Source organism: Meles meles, chromosome 21, assembly GCF_922984935.1.
Source record: "Meles meles chromosome 21, mMelMel3.1 paternal haplotype, whole genome shotgun sequence".
NCBI lineage: Eukaryota > Metazoa > Chordata > Mammalia > Carnivora > Mustelidae > Meles > Meles meles.
The window spans coordinates 10071019-10087065 of NC_060086.1; the positions used below are offsets into that span (position 1 = coordinate 10071019).

The window sequence follows — 16047 nt, forward strand, 5'->3', positions numbered from 1 at the left end:
CGACTACAGGAAGTGGCAGGGGAATGCAACTAGCAGCGACCCAGCGATCTGTATTCTTTCTAGTCTACCATGTTGCTTATGGGCCACACCAACTCAGCAGGACCCTATGGTGTCTGAGGACTTGATGAGAGAAGGTAAAGAGGTGCGAGAAGGTACAATGCTGGCTGTGAGCATCCCAGCACCACAGTGTACCTCTCCCTCTACTTCACCAGACCTCCAGCCGCTCTGAATGGGAGCAGCCACTGCAAGCAGCAGAGAACACTCTACATAATCACAAGTCCATCACTGCACGAAGAACACTGGTTTAGAAATATTCTACATCTCTTCAAGTCTGTAGAATCAAGAGAAACATATATATATCTGCACTGAAAGAAAAGACTTGGCCCCATTAAAACAAACAAACAAACAAACAAACTCCACAGTTGCAGAGAAAGAAAAAACTGAGCAGAAATGGCTTCCCATTGGAGCGCCTGGGTGACTCAGTGGGTTAAGCCTCTGCCTTCAGCTCAGGTCATGATCTCAGGGTCCTGGGATCGAGCCCCACATCGGGCGGGGAGCCTACTTCTCCCTCTATCTCTGCTATCTCTATATCTGCTGCTCTGCCGACCTGTGATCTCTCTGTCAAATAAATAAAATCTTAAAAAAAAAAAAAAGAAATGGGTTCCCATTCTGTCCACCGACACCCCCACAGCCACCTTTCAAAAGGACATATTTAATACAAAATTTAGGTATGGGACCTTTGGCTCTTAATGAAAAGTGAATCATGTGGGAAAGAGGTAATGAGAGGCACTGATGGGCACATATTAGAAAGGCTTGAAATAATGCATTTTTGCAATTAAAGGGGACATAAGGAGGGAAAATGGGGAAGAGGGTAATCACAAGACAGAGTAGAGAGCGATGTTAGGAGTCCCTGGGCAGCAATGTCTGGAGATCAGTGATGACCTGCAGCTCTCCAGGTCCGAGCACATTTAGATCTGTACTCTGGTGATACATGGGATCCCAGGAAAAGACTCCAGAAGCTTTACTACAGCAGGCTTCACCCCAAGAGGCTCTCAACTGAGACTGTGTATGTGGCTGGGAGCCTCATCATAACAAGCCTATCCAATGGAAGTTTCCAGAATACTCACCCCCAGAATCTTCCATATTTCTTAAAACATTTCTTGTCAACATTCCAAAAGCCCTGCAAGAAGAAACAAAACATAGTACTAATCTAAATGTACTGAGCCCTACCTCTAATGGGGACAAAAATAACTCAGATCTCATGAAATGTAAGGCTTACTACATCTCACTGGCAGTTAGAGAGAAGTTCTTGCTCACAGGCCTCTTACCAGAAAGGAGAGAAAGCAGAGGAGATATTGAAACAGAATTTCAGGTCCTTCTTAAATCCCAAGTATTGTAGATACTGAACATCTTACCCCGCCTGTGAGGACTGTGTAACCCCCATCTTTCCGACACGTTTGGCTTGTGCGTGAGTTTTCTCTAAAACTCAGAACCCTCTGAATTATCACCTCCAGGGCCAACTGGAGCTGAGGGAAAGTGGCTTGCATCCTCTGAACCCTCAAGTTTCCACCCTGTTCATTGATCTCAGGAGCCCTACTAGAATTCCAAGGGATTTAGAAAATTAAGACACCAGAGATCTCTTTCAGTCTACAGATTTACAGAAGTCTGAGACACGTTTGTTGAGGGAGAAAGTGAGTGATGAATGAATGAATGAAAAGGTGGACTCACCTTCCAGTCATCTACCTCAACACGGGAAAGAGGGGATGGTCCCACTACTTCACAAAGGACAGAGCAAGTTAAAACACTTGCTTGTGTCCACAGTAGTGAAATTGTGGAAGGAGCCAAGATGTCTTATCAACAGATTAATGGATGAAGAAGATGTGGATCATATATACAATGGAATATTACTCAGCCATCAGAAAGGATGAATACCTACCATCTGCATTGGCATGGAAGGAACGGGAGAGGGTTATGCTAAGTGAAATAAGTCAAGGAGAGAAAGACAATTATCATATGTTTCATTCATATGTGCAACTTAAGGAATAGGGTGGACAACCACAGAGGAAGGGAGGGAAAATTGAATGTGAAGAAATCAGAGAAGGAGACAAACCATGAGAGACTCTGGACTGGGGGAAACAAACTGAAGGTTACAGAAGGGAGGTGGGTGGGTGGATGGGGTAACCAGGTGATGGGTATTGAGGAGGGCACGTGTCATGACGAGCACTGGGTATTATATGCAACTAAGGAATTGTTGAACACTACATCAAAAACTAATGACGTACTATATGTTGACTCACTGAATATAATAATAAAATAATAAAAATTTAAAACTTAATTCAAAAATAAGACACTTGTTCTGTGTTTTCACTTTTGTCAGTTAGGAAAAAAAACAATACTTCCTGTTGCTAAGTTTTGTTGTGATATTTGATGTTTTAACTACACAAAGGAAGGTCTCAGAAATGTGGGTCTTAGGTGTATCTACTAAGTAGTTGATCTGGGAAAAGTGGAAAGGAAATTACTGTTTTGGAGGGGAAAAGTCCAGGAGTTCTTAGGCAGTTTTGGACACTGTGAGCCTCAGAGGGGAGGAGTGGGATTTGAGAAACAAGCCTCAGGTCTACAGGACAGGAACTCTACAGCAGACAGCAGCCTGCACATGAGACACTACCTGTCCGCCTTGGACATGAGCTCCTAAACTTCTGTCCAGAGGCCCACCCTCAGGTGAGGCATCAGACCTAGATTAGCCACAATGGCTCCACCAACATTCAGTCCGTGTGTCAGATACCACATTCCATTGAGTTACATTAATTTCTTAATAATTTTCTTAAAGTGTCTCTTTTCTAATGATTTTATATGAGCAGTTCTACCATTGTGTGCAAAACAACCTACATGCACAACTTGTTCAAAAGTTAAAACCTGCAGTCAATGGACAAGCACCATCTACTCTCAGTTATACTCTCTCCCAGCTCAACTCACCCGGAAAGTGCCTTCTTTGAAGATAGAGAAATAAAGCAGACAACTCTAGTTCAACCTCACGAATCCCGAAAGATGTCGCGGGTGACAAAGGGAGAATTAGAGCCATGGAAATAACTGCAGGGGTTGGCCAGTTATTGAGGGAATTCAAGTATGTGCAAATTCCCCAGAAATGAATCCTGGGCTTCCCAATAACCTGAAGTTCCAGAGCTACCCAGGAAAATGAAAAGGCTACCCAGAGATCGTGCTAGGAACTTAAAAGTCTGACTCTAGGGTACGCAGCTTAATGGACCACTTGTCGACCTCCTTGATGCTCTTCTCCTATTTCCAAATATAATAGTGCCTTCCTGGGAATCTGTACCTGCCAGAAACAGCTTCTTCATGATGCTCACAAGCTAGAACATCAAGTCCTGTGCTAATTCAGTCAGAGAGCTGGGCAACCTACTGAGGGAAGCCCTGAGGCTCCAAACAGCAGATAACAGAGCCCTGGGGTAGACCTGGTCATGTGCTGGGTAGGGCCCAAGACATCATTTCTCCAAAGTCTGAGACTTAAGCACTTCCTCCCAAGGAGGAGAGTATTCACTGTGGAATTAAGCTGGGATTCGCAAACACAAGATGCAAAGAGGGAGCTCAAACAACACGCACCTCACGGTAGTCCAGAATATTTCCCACAAAGGGCAGGGGTTTTGGCCCAGGAATTCCCAGCTTCTTAAAAAGTCCATGTGTGGAGGTCCCATATCTATAAAGTAAAAGAGAAAGCCAGGTCACAGGAATGATGTAATAGGTGCTGGGTCTGGCCAGTCATTGATGCAGAAGTGGAACAGGTGAGGGAGGGAGGTAACATGTAGGCAATAAATAATACCAGCAATTCCAACGGCAATAATTAATTCCCTCATCATCTCCTTTCCCACCTCCACAGTGAGACCAACAAAAAGAAAGGATGATTAGCTAAGAGCAGCAAAATACCACACGGTCTCAATCCTAGAATGAATGCTTGAGCAATGTGTCCACCCTTGAGAGCTCCTGAAAGTTTCATGCCAATTTCTTTCAGGAAATTCATTCACGCTTATTTAGTAAATGACTCTTCCATGATTTTGGAGATTCTCATTCTAGGTCGAAAGGGGAAAAAGTGTTTCTCTCCTCCAATGATGAGATTTTTTTTAATTAATTTTTTTTATTTGTTTATTTACAGCATAACAGTGTTCATTGTTTTGGCATCACACCCAGTGCTCCATGCAGTACGTGCCCTCCCTATTACCCACCACCTGGTTCTTCAACCTCCCCCCCCCCCACCCCCCCCCCTTCAAAACCCTCTGGTTGATTTTCAGAGTCCATAGTCTCTCATGGTTCATCTCCCCTTCCAGTTTCCCTCAACTCCCTCTCCTCTCCATCTCCCCATGTCCTCCATGTTATTCGTTATGCTCCACAAATAAGTGAGCAATGATGAGATTTTGCTTAATTGTATCCACTCAAGAGCCGAGGGTTACTGAAAGCCTACCACGAAAATGTTCTTATAGTTTCCTCAGAGGTTTTCCTTCCTTGTAGGCCCTGTCGTTCTTTGGGATCTGGTCCCTCTTAAATCTCTCATCATAGAGAGGCTCTGAGCAGCCACAGAATTCTCATTCTATACAATGAAAACTGTGTCCAAGGTTCCACTGGCTCATAAAAAAGTGAGATGCTTTCAGCTCCGTCTGTCTGTTTTCAGGCACTCTGGTTCTCTTGAGCTGCAGAGAAGGGGGACTGACTCATATGTCCCCTTAATGATACAGTATTAAGGAATCAGTGACTAAACAATCCATTTTTGGACCATTCTTCCCTGTGGGACATCTGGTCTTCTAACCTGTAATACTCGTGTTCAGCACACTGCCAGGCACACTCACTTTTTTCAAGATGGCCACTCACAAAACTGTCAGTTTATTGACTGTGAATCACCTATCTCAGAAACCCATTACGGATGGTGCCCCTTATGACACAACGGCTTATAATTCATCTTTCATTAGACTGATGAGGAATTTCATAACTTGGTGTTCTGGATCTTTGCAAGCTTTCTTCTTGGGTGTTGGTGAGTGATGGCAGAGTGGAGGAAGAGGAGAGGCTGAGCGAAAAGGCTGCCAAAACCAATTTCAACCATGAACTTGCCAGGCCTAAATGGCTAATCCCATAGTGGCAAATTAGGAAAGTATGGTGGGAAAGAATGCTAGGTAGAAATGGTTCAGCTACCCTGTAGGTGCTTCTAGCTAACAGATAGGGGACCCTCCAAAGTTCAGATACCCCCAACTGATGGCAGATTGTGTTACAAAACATAAAATGAGTAATAATAAAATGTTCCGTAGAATGGAATGAAGACCTTATCTCTTCATCTCTGGAGTGTAGCCTTTAAGACAGTACAGTTCCAAATATTCTGTAGAAGTCCAGCAAATCTTATATTGTGTAACCAAATAAACCCACACAATTGCCTAAAAGGACATGTGTTTGAGGGACCAGCAGAGAGGGACCACAGCTGGTCTCAGCTGGATGTTTAGTACTTCCTCCAGAGCAGGTCACAGATGCATGAGCACCAAATGCCAGAAGTAGGGTGACCTTGGTTAGTCCCACTTCCATTTCTTCTTGCCATCATGACCCAACACATGGATTTCTGCTTCTGTTTTTTTTTTTTTTTTAAGGATTTATTTATTTATTTATTTATTTGACAGAGAGAGATCACAAGTAGGCAGAGAGGCAGAGAGAGAGGAGGAAGCAGGCTCCCCGTGGAGCAGAGAGCCCGATGTGGGGCTCGATCCCAGGACCCTGAGATCATGACCTGAGCCGAAGGCAGAGGCTTTAACCCACTGAGCCACCCAGGTGCCCCGGATTTCTGCTTCTGATCATTCAATGTGCTCCATGAACTCCCAAGTGAGGCCAAGCAAATGAGCGAATGTGTCAGCAACACCGGTCCCAAGGAAAGATCTGGTTTAGAGTCTAAACTCACATGGCTCCATAAGAAGGCAGAGGGTGGGCTGGGTGAATTTTTCTGATTCTTTCCAGCTTCCTTCTTCTTGGGAGAGTCATGCTGCTGCTGGCACAAATGAAGGGGCCAACAGTGAAGCTACTCCGTTTTATTGCCATTACACGGCATTGCCTGCAGAGGGCGCTGTCTACAGCTACAGACTCCCCGCTACACCAGCGTCAGAATTCTAAGTCCCCGCGCAGCTTTGATTGCCTGGTGGTGACGGGATCCAGTGACCGCCGCACTGCCATACAGACAACACACAGTGTAGCTTACATGGTGGTCCTGTCCCCTGGCTTCAAAGAGATGAGATGCTAACCCTGTGGTCCCGTGACGACCTTCTGTAGGACCAGGATCAAGGAGTATCTCTCAGAGGTCTGCTCTGAGGGAGAATGTTCTCCCACTCCATACTGAGTACCACCTGGATGCTTCTCACATCAGTACTGGCTCACAGTCTCACTACTCACCTGTGCAGAGAGGTTAAAATAACTTGCTGTGTATATTTAAAAATATACACAGCTTATATCATAGAAGTATGTGTGGGTCCACTAAATTCATATTCTCAGCGTTATTCTAGAAGGCTGAGGTTATCTATGTACCTTGATTGTCAGAAAGGCTGAACCACCAGCCCTCTTTTATCCTTCGGAAGAACATGCTAGAAATAGCCTTATCTCAGCAAAAAAAATCTATTATTAAATACAATGAAATTAAACCACATCAATTAATCTTAAATGTCATCACACACAAAAATATGTTGCCACAATACCTGGCATTCCGGCTTCTGACCTCCTGAACTGTAAGAGAATAAATCGGTGCTTTTTAAAAAAAAAGCCGCTTAATTAATATAATAGGAGAAGATAAAGGGGAGAGAAAGTTGTGGTGGGTGTTAGATCTTAAAATGGGTATTGTTAAATCCAAATAAACAGCGCTAGATTGGGGAAATGCCAGATATGGGGAAAAAATGAAAATGAGGCTTCCGTATTCTATGTTCATGTCCTCGTGACTTCCTACTCTTAAGAAAGTGCAATTGAGACAGAAGTTAAATGTGATGGGGGGGTCTGTCCCTACCCATGGTGTGAAACTAAGTCCTTTCCCACCCTGCTCCATGATGCCAGGAATCCCACCACTGAAAGGAATTCCTCTGCTAGATGTTTTAATTCCTCCTCCTGTACTATAACATAAAGGGAAAAATAATGCCTAAAGTTCACACTGGCTTTCAGGGCCTGCCTTTGCAGGCTGCTAGCAGACTTCATATTGGGGAATAGGGGGAAGAAATTTCCATACCGGTGCCAACCCTCCCAGAGACTGGAAGGAAAAGGTGAAATGAATAAAATTTGAAGATTTCTGCCCAATCTCCTCAGTTCTAAAGATGCTCTCTTAGGGGTAAGGAGTTCTGCATATTATAGGACTGGCTAGGAGAGGGACACAGAAAAGAGGGAAGAACCCAGACAGAAGAGGGAGATGAGGCATCTCCAGGCCCCTTAGAAGTCTGGGTGCCCAGGTGCCTTGAGTACATGGGGCCTGGTGGTGGAGGGAGGGGATCAGGACCACCCGAGTGACACAGGCCCAGTCTTTCTACATGTCTCCTGCAGCAGACACAGATCAGAAGGTGAAGATAGTGAGACAAAGACCCAAGTCACTCGTCTGCCTCCAGAATCCCCACAGCTTGGGAAGCAGGTGAGGACCTCAGAGTCTGCGTCTGCTGAATTCTGCTGGACTCTGCTGGACTGGTCTAGGTCCGCACTGGTGGCCAATGAGAAGATCAGCCCCAGGAGCAAATAAGGTCACTCAATCCTGCTAGCTACAGAAAAGCGATTGGAGGACGGAGCTACTCCTCCAGCCGGTTTGGGGGAGGTCAATAATAACCCCTATGTGTTCCTAGCATTTCTGAAGCACCCAACACTTATGCAACTCCCCTTCTGTTAACTCTTGATCCTCCAAACAGACAAGGAAAAGGGGGTGGATGGTGATTAGCAACCCAACTCAAAGGTTCTGGAGGCGATGAGCCTGGACAGTTACTCACAGATAGAGGGGGACCAGGCTGGTAGCCAGGAGAAGCCAGGTTTCCATGGAAAAGCTTGGGATCAGGTCCATGGCCACTTTTCCTCTGTGAATTCTCTCTGCTTCCGTTCAGCAGTGTGTGCTAGTCCTTGCTGGCTTGTGTGTGTGGAGCTTCCCTTCCCACCGGCGGTGATTCAGTGAGGCTGGACTATATATAATGAAAAGGGGGTGGGGCTGGACTGCAGTCACTAGCCCGCTCCCCCCCACCCAGCCCCACCAGCCATGAGTGTTGGCAAAGCACTGTGGACACTCCCAGATTGACCTTTGAGTTCATATTCTGTCCAAAATCAGTAAACAACTCAGTCAGTATTATTGGTAATTTTAAAGGTTACAGAAACTGAGGTAGTCACTGTCCTTAAATCTCTAACTTGCCCTTGTCACATGGCTGCCTCTACCTTTAAATACATGAAATCATTCAAACAAGCTTGGTCTGCACATCTTTACCCATGAAGGTTCCTCTGCCTAGAAATGCCACCGTGGCCCTTACAAGGAACTACTTATCCTTCAAACCCATCTCTGGCAGGATCCCCTGTGTTAGGGTCTTTCCTCACATGCCTCCTTTAACACATAAACCAACCACTTCCTCCTCTGGGAAATTTCTGCCTCTCCTCCCTCCACCCCCGCCCTGCCCTACCCCAGCCCCAGTTCTGTTATTGTCTTCTCCACCTTCTAACCCCATTATTGGTCTCCACACCTATTAGCCTTAGATAGAGAGCTTCTCAAGGGTGAGTCTGAGTATTGTCAACATTATGTCCCTAGTCCCTAGCAATGCTCTGTATACTCAGTGGGCACCCAGAAAGGTTACTGGATTTGAGTTTTTGAAGTGAAATTGTTGGGCTTCTTGTGTGTCCTTTCCATGAAACTTTTTGGACCATGCCACATACCTGCTGAGAAAGATCCAGGGACAGAGGATCTGGAAATTACGCTTGTTCATTATCATCACTCTGACCCATGATCTGTGTCTGCATGGCCTGAGAATGTGTGGTTTAATGCAGCATACCTCTGGAATCTCTGGGACAATGGAGGTATTAAGAGAGAAGTAGCTCTATGCTTGCAGACCACCAGTGGAAAGACATTAAGAAGCTGGAAGATGAACCCCAGGTAAAGGAGAAGAGAGAGTCCAAGGAATTCTGAAATATTTCCCAGGGCACCATTCAATAGGGTTGTGCTATTATCCCTGTTTACAGAAGTGTATACTGAGACTCAGTGACTGCATCGGGCTTTCCAACCACCATTGATCACAACAAGAACATGTTGTAAATAAGCAAACAGGAAGTGAGATTGAAAAGTCTTCTGGATTCTGCAGTACCGACATTCAATGTTTGCCCTTCCCTGAGAAGAGTCGCTATGGGAAATAGTGAGACCCTGGTTACACAGCAAACTGGTTAAAAGTCTGTTCCTATCTACATGGCAACCTGCACAACAGCCTTATCATGGGTCTTCCACATCAAAGGTCCACCTCGTCTTAGCAGGGAAGACATGTGTTAATCAAGATGATACTAAGGGTAATTGTCGCGTAGAATCTCCCTCCCTATGTTCCCCAGAAGAGAGCTACAGAGAATATGTGCAAACAAGGAAGGATGTGTGTCATCTGATAATTTTTTTTCTTTTTCTTTTTCTTTTTTTTTTTTTAGAGAGAGTGAGCATGAGTTGGGGGAGAGTCAGAGGGACAGATTCTTGAAGCAGACTCCCCGCTGACTTCAGAGCCCAATGTGTGGCTAGACCTGAGCCAAGACCAAAAAGTCAGTTGCTCAACCCATGAGCCACCCAGGCAGTCTCATGATAGTTCTTGACCATTCTGTCACCTAAACACAAAGCTTTTCTTATTTTACTGGAAACTAAGTCTCTGTGGCAACTCATATGTTTTCATCCTTCTCCAAAAGGCAAAGCTATCTATGATGATTTCATAAGTGAGCCTAATAGGATCATCTGTAGCTCTAGTCCCCTCAGGGCCTGCGCCAGCTGGTTGCAATCTAGAGACAGGCTAGTTGCTCCTGAGGACCAAAATGCAGCCAGCACTGAATCAATGCAGATGACCTGTCTACAAAAGGACACTATAGAAGTGTGAGCTTTGTGCCCCATCCTTCCCCAGAAGGGAACACCTGACATGAAGAGACTCGAATCCTCAGAGTTGTACAGAAGGTGTGAAGGAAGACATGTGTGTCAGAACACCCCCCACACCCCGTGGCTCTCATCCACTCCTTTCTGTACTACGCTCATCATGAAGTCTCCAAACTCTGCTCTAAATTCATGGGGTAAAAACTTATCTAAGATACAGACATCATTCAGGTTGAAGATAGAGAAACCGACAGATAATTATTGTAGAGCCAAGTGAAAGTACCTACTCGTCCATCCTTCTCAACAGCGAAGGATTTATCTGTTTTCTCAGTCTCCCTAGATACTGGCCAAAACAGAATCTCAAATACCATTCAGGGAAGCCTTAGGCTCGGGTATCAGTGTAGGTGGACAAGTTGGGAGAAACCGATGATACAGGAGCTCTGGCTAATATTCCCATCCCTTTCCATCAGGAATGGGACGCCTCTTTCAGAAGTTGTGCCTGATTTCCACTGGCCAAGAGAACTGCTCACAGTAACAGAATCAGTATTTCTCTGGAATGATTTGTGCATTACATCCAAATTTCACAGGTCACGATCTTGAGTGTGCAAAAATGAAAGAAAAGTTAGGTGTCTGTTTTTCCTGTCTCAGGTCCCCATTCTTCTCAGTAAGACCACAGTTGATGTTGCCAATTTCTAGGTGGTATCTATGTTTTGGTGGGTGGGCCCTATGGTTGGTGTGGGAGTGGGGAAGGAAGTGAATGGTCCATGGACATTCTTGGCATTGGAGGAGGTGGGAGCTCCTCCCATTGTCATTAGATGTTGGTTGGGTTCTACACCTGCTGTTTTCAGTCCGTGCACCAAGCATTAAATATAAAATAGTAAAAATCCTTCCTTTGTGAATCCAACACTCTAAAGGGGAGAGACACTAAACAACCACTGAAATATTGAGCTATAAATCAAAATACCTGCTATAAAATAATGGTATTGGTATATCTGGTGACTTTGCTCACCCAGATATCTGACCCTTGGCAGGCCCTTTAGAAATGTTCACTCAATATGTAAACAGTTCAATTTGTATCTAAGAGAGGATAAGAGTTAAAGAGTAACCCCAAATTATGCAATGTATTTTCTTCAGCAGGAGGTGGAGACATGAGTTCAAGATTAACTGAGACATAATTCTGGGGCGCCTAGGTGGCTCAGTGGGTTAGGCCTCTGCCTTCGACTCAGGTCATGATCTCAGGGTCCTGGGATCCAGCCCCACATCAGGCTCTTTGCTCAGTAGGGAGCCTGCTTCCCCCTCTCTCTCTGCCTGCCTCTCTGCCTCCTTGTGATCTCTCTCTTTGTCAAATAAATAAATAAGATCTTAAAAAAAAAAAAAAGAAAGAAACATAATTCTGAAGGTCTTCTTTTAGTTCTTTTGACTGTTTGCTTTGAGGTGCAGAAGGCTTTCATCTTGATGAAATCCCAATAGCTCATTTTTGTTTTTGTCTCCCTTGCCTCCAGAGACATGTCTAGTAAGAAGTTGCTATGACCTATATCAAAGAGGTTGCTGCCTGTGTTCTCATCTAGGGTTTTGATGATTTCCTGTCTCATATTTAGGTCTTTCATCCATTTTGATGAAGGTACCCTTCTCCTTCAGAATGAGAGAAGATATGTGCAAATCACATATCTGATAAAGGGGTTAGTATCCAAAATCTATAAAGAACTTATGCTAACTGAAATAAGTCAGTGAGAGAAAGACAAATACCATTATGATTTCACTCATATGTGGAATTTAAGAAACAAAATAGATGAACATGGGGGGAAAGACAGAGGCAAACCACAAACTAGACTCTTCACTATAGAGAACAAATTGACAGTTGCTGGAGGGGAGGTGGGCAGGGATGGGTTAAATAAATGGGTGATGGGTATTAAGTGAGGGTACTTGTGATGAGCACTGGGGGTTATATGTAAGTGATGAATCACTAAATTCTCCTCCTGAAACTAATATTATAGTGTATGTTAACTAACTAGAATTTAAATAAGAATTTGAAAAAGAAAGAAACATAATTAAAAGACTGGGAGTTTGCTGGGTATGGATTGTTTACTTTTTCCTTCTTTTTGAGTGTATTTAACTGGCTCTTTTTACCTCCTGGTCTGTGAGGAGTCCTTGAGCTTGTAAATGTTTAGAGACTTCATTTCCTGGATTCTAACTGGAGCCTGCAGTGTTTGTCCAGCTGTGTAAACACAGGGTGGGCAGTAGGACAACCACACCTCACTTTTCCCTACCCCTGTAGGACCCAAGGCCCCATTAGGTTGCTACAACTCTTGTTCAACTTCTCCTAGTGTGCAGAATTTATCTCTGAACAATTTACTAAGTAAAGTGCCTTGTAGGCCAAGAAATGTTATACCCTAAAAAAAATAAAATACAGGAGTAAGGATGGTTCATTCTCTCCTTATCAACACAGTGACTCTATAGAATTCAGTTGGGACTTCAAGATAGGGCTGGGACAAGAGAAGAGTGAGAAGTTCCACTTGACCACAAAATTGCCAAAAATCTCAGTAATTGGAGATGCAGCAATAGCAGTCCTAAGAGGGAAGTATATAGACATATAGACCTAGGTCAAGAATCAAGAAAAATCTCAAATAAACAACCTAAACTCATACTGAAAGGAGGTAGAAAAAGAACAACAAATGAAGCTTAAAGCCAGCAAAAGGAAGGAAACAATAAAGATTAGAGCAGGAATAAATGATATAGAAATTATAAAAGCCAATAGTACAGATCAGTGAAACCAGGAGCTGGTTCTTTGAAAAAATTAGTAATATTGATAAACCTCTAGACAGACAGATACATCAAAAAGAAAAAAGACCCAAATAAATAAAATCACAAATGAGAGAGAGGAAATAACAACCAGTAGCACAGCAACACAAGCAATTATAAGAGAATATTATGAACATCTGGGCTCTTTCCATATTTGGCTATTGTGGACATTGCTGCTATAAACTTTGGGGCACAGGTGTCTCTTTGGATCACTATGTTTGTATTCTTTGGGTAAATACCTTGTAGTGCCATTGCTGAGTTATAGGGTAGCTCTACTTTTTGAGGAACCTCCATCTTGTTCCTGATGTCCATCAACAGATGAATGGATAAAGAAGATGTGGTATATATATACAATGGGATATTACTCAGCTATCAGAAAATGAAATCTCACCATTTGCAATGACAGAGATGGAACTAGAGGGTATTATGCTAAGCGGAGTAAGTCAACCAGAGAAAGACAATTCTATGATTTAATTCATATGTGGAATTTAAGAAACAAAACAGAGGATCATAGGGGAAGGGAGGGAAAAATAAAGTAAGACAAAATCAGAGAGGGAGATAAACCGTAAGAGACTCTTAACTATAGGAAACAAATGAGGGTTTCTGGAGGGGAGGTGGGTGGGTGAATGGCATAGGCAGGTGATGGGCATTAAGGAGGGCATTTGATGTAATGAGCATTGGGTGTTACATGCAACTGATGAATCACTAAACTCTACCTCTGAAACTAACAATATGCTATATGTTAATTAATTGAATTTAATATTTTTAAAAGATTTTATTTATTTATTTGACAGAGAGAGAGGGAACACAAGCTGGGGAAGTGGGAGAGGGAGAAGCAGGCTTCCTACTGGGTAGGGAGCCCAATGCAGGGCTCAATCCAAGGACCCTGGGATCATGACCTGAGCCAAAGGCAGACACTTAATGACTGTGCCACCCAGGCGCCCCTGAATTTAAATTTTAAACAGGAGAATATTATGAAAACCTACATGCCAACAAATTGGATAACCTGGAAGAAATGGATACATTCCTAGCAGCATCTAAACTATGAAAACTGAAAGAGGAATAAATAGAAAACTTGAACAGACCCACAACCAGCAAAGAAATTGAATAAGTAATCAAAAAACTCCCAACAAACAAAAATCCAGGGCCAGATGGCTTCACAGGCAAATTCTACCAAACATTTAAAGACAAATTAATGCCTATTCTTCTCAAACTATTCCAAAGAATAGAAAAAGAAAAAAAACTTCCAAACTCATTCTATGAGGTCAGCATTCCCTGATACTAGCACCAGATAAAGACTCTACTAAAAAAGAGCACTACAAGCCAGTATCTCTAATGAATGTGGGTGCAAAAATTCTCACTAAACTACTAGCAAACCAAATCCAGCCACACATTAAAAAAAATCACTCACCATGATCAAGTGGGATTTATTCCTGGGTTGCAAGAAGGTTTAATAATCACAAATCAATCAATGTACTACATCACATCAATAAAAGAATGGATAAGAACAATATCATCATTTCTATAGATGTAAGCAAGCATTTGAAAAGTATAACATCAGTGACACCTGCGTGGCTCAATCACTTAAGCATCTGCCTTTGGCTCAGGTCATGATCCCAGGGTCCTGGGATTGAGTTCCACATTGGGCTCCTTGCTCTGCAAGGAGCCTGCTTCCCCTCTGCCTGCTGCTCCCCGTGCTGTGCGCTCTCTCTCTCTCTTTCTGACAAATAAATAAATAAATAAAATCTTTTAAAAAAAGTATAACATCCATTTGTGATAAACACCCTCAACAAAGTAGGTTTAGAGGGAACATATCTCAACATAATAAAGGCCATACATGAAAAACCCACAACTAATATCCTCCATGGGGAAAGACTGAGCACTTTACCTCTGCGGTCAGGAATAAGACAGGGATGTCCACTCTCACCAATGTTATTTAACATAGTACTGGAAATCCTAGCCACAGAAATCAGACAACACGAAGAAATAAAAGGCATCCAACTCAGCAAGGAAGAAATCAAACTCTATTTCAGAAGATATGAAACTCTACACAGAAAATCCAAAAGACTCCACCAAAGAACCGCTAGAACTGATCAATGAATTTCAGCAAAGTCATAGGACACAAAATCAACATCCAGAAATCTGGTGCAGTTCTACACACCAATAATGAAGCAGCAGAGAGAGAAATTAAGAAATCAATCCCATTTATAATCACACCCCATGTAAACCTGGTGATTCACAGACCTGTACCCCTAGGGATAAAAAGACATTCTATGCAGCCACATGCAGAAAAATGAAATTGGACCACTTCCTTACACCACACACGAAAATAGACTCCAAATGGATGAAGGACCTCAATGTGAGAAAGGAATCCATCAAAATCCTTGAGGAGAACGCAGGCAGCAACCTCTTCGACCTCAGCCGCAGCAACATCTTCCTAGGAACAACGGCAAAGGCAAGGGAAGCAAGGGCGAAAATGAACTATTGGGATTTCATCAAGATCAAAAGCTTTTGCACAGCAAAGGAAACAGTTAACAAAACCAAAAGACAGCTGACAGAATGGGAGAAGATATTTGCAAACGACATATCAGATAAAGGGCTAGTATCCAAAATCTATAAGGAACTTAGCAAACTCAACACCCAAAGAACAAACAATCCAATCAAGAAATGGGCAGAGGACATGAACAGACATTTCTGCAAAGAAGACATCCAGATGGCCAACAGACACATGAAAAAGTGCTCCACGTCACTCGGCATCAGGGAAATACAAATCAAAACCACAATGAGATATCACCTCACACCAGTCAGAATGGCTAAAATTAACAAGTCAGGAAATGACAGATGCTGGAGAGGATGTGGAGAAAGGGGAACCCTCCTCCACTGTTGGTGGGAATGCAAGCTGGTCCAACCACTCTGGAAAACAGCATGGAGGTTCCTCAAAATGTTGAAAATAGAACTACCCTATGACCCAGCAATTGCACTACTGGGTATTTACCCTAAAGATACAAACATAGTGATCCGAAGGGGCACGTGTACCCGAATGTTTATAGCAGCAATGTCTACAATAGCCAGACTATGGAAAGAACCTAGATGTCCATCAACAGATGAATGGATCAAGAAGATGTGGTATATATACACAATGGAATACTATGCAGCCATCAAAAGAAATGAAA

At 43.3% G+C, this 16047-nt stretch overlaps 1 protein-coding gene across 1 annotated transcript in view; it reads right to left on the bottom strand.

The window, feature by feature from the left end:
- The window catches only part of LOC123933470 (cytochrome P450 3A12-like), a 59863-nt gene that overhangs the window by 41541 nt on the left and 2275 nt on the right, over positions 1 to 16047 (bottom strand). Inside the window, exons 2-5 of the mRNA XM_045992661.1 lie at positions 7980 to 8165; positions 5939 to 6055; positions 3616 to 3709; positions 1128 to 1180 (exon numbers count right to left, since the gene is read on the bottom strand). Of these exons, the coding sequence (XP_045848617.1) occupies positions 1128 to 1180; positions 3616 to 3709; positions 5939 to 6055; positions 7980 to 8050 (335 nt within the window). The 5' untranslated portion in view covers positions 8051 to 8165. The remainder of the gene's footprint in view (positions 1 to 1127; positions 1181 to 3615; positions 3710 to 5938; positions 6056 to 7979; positions 8166 to 16047) is intronic.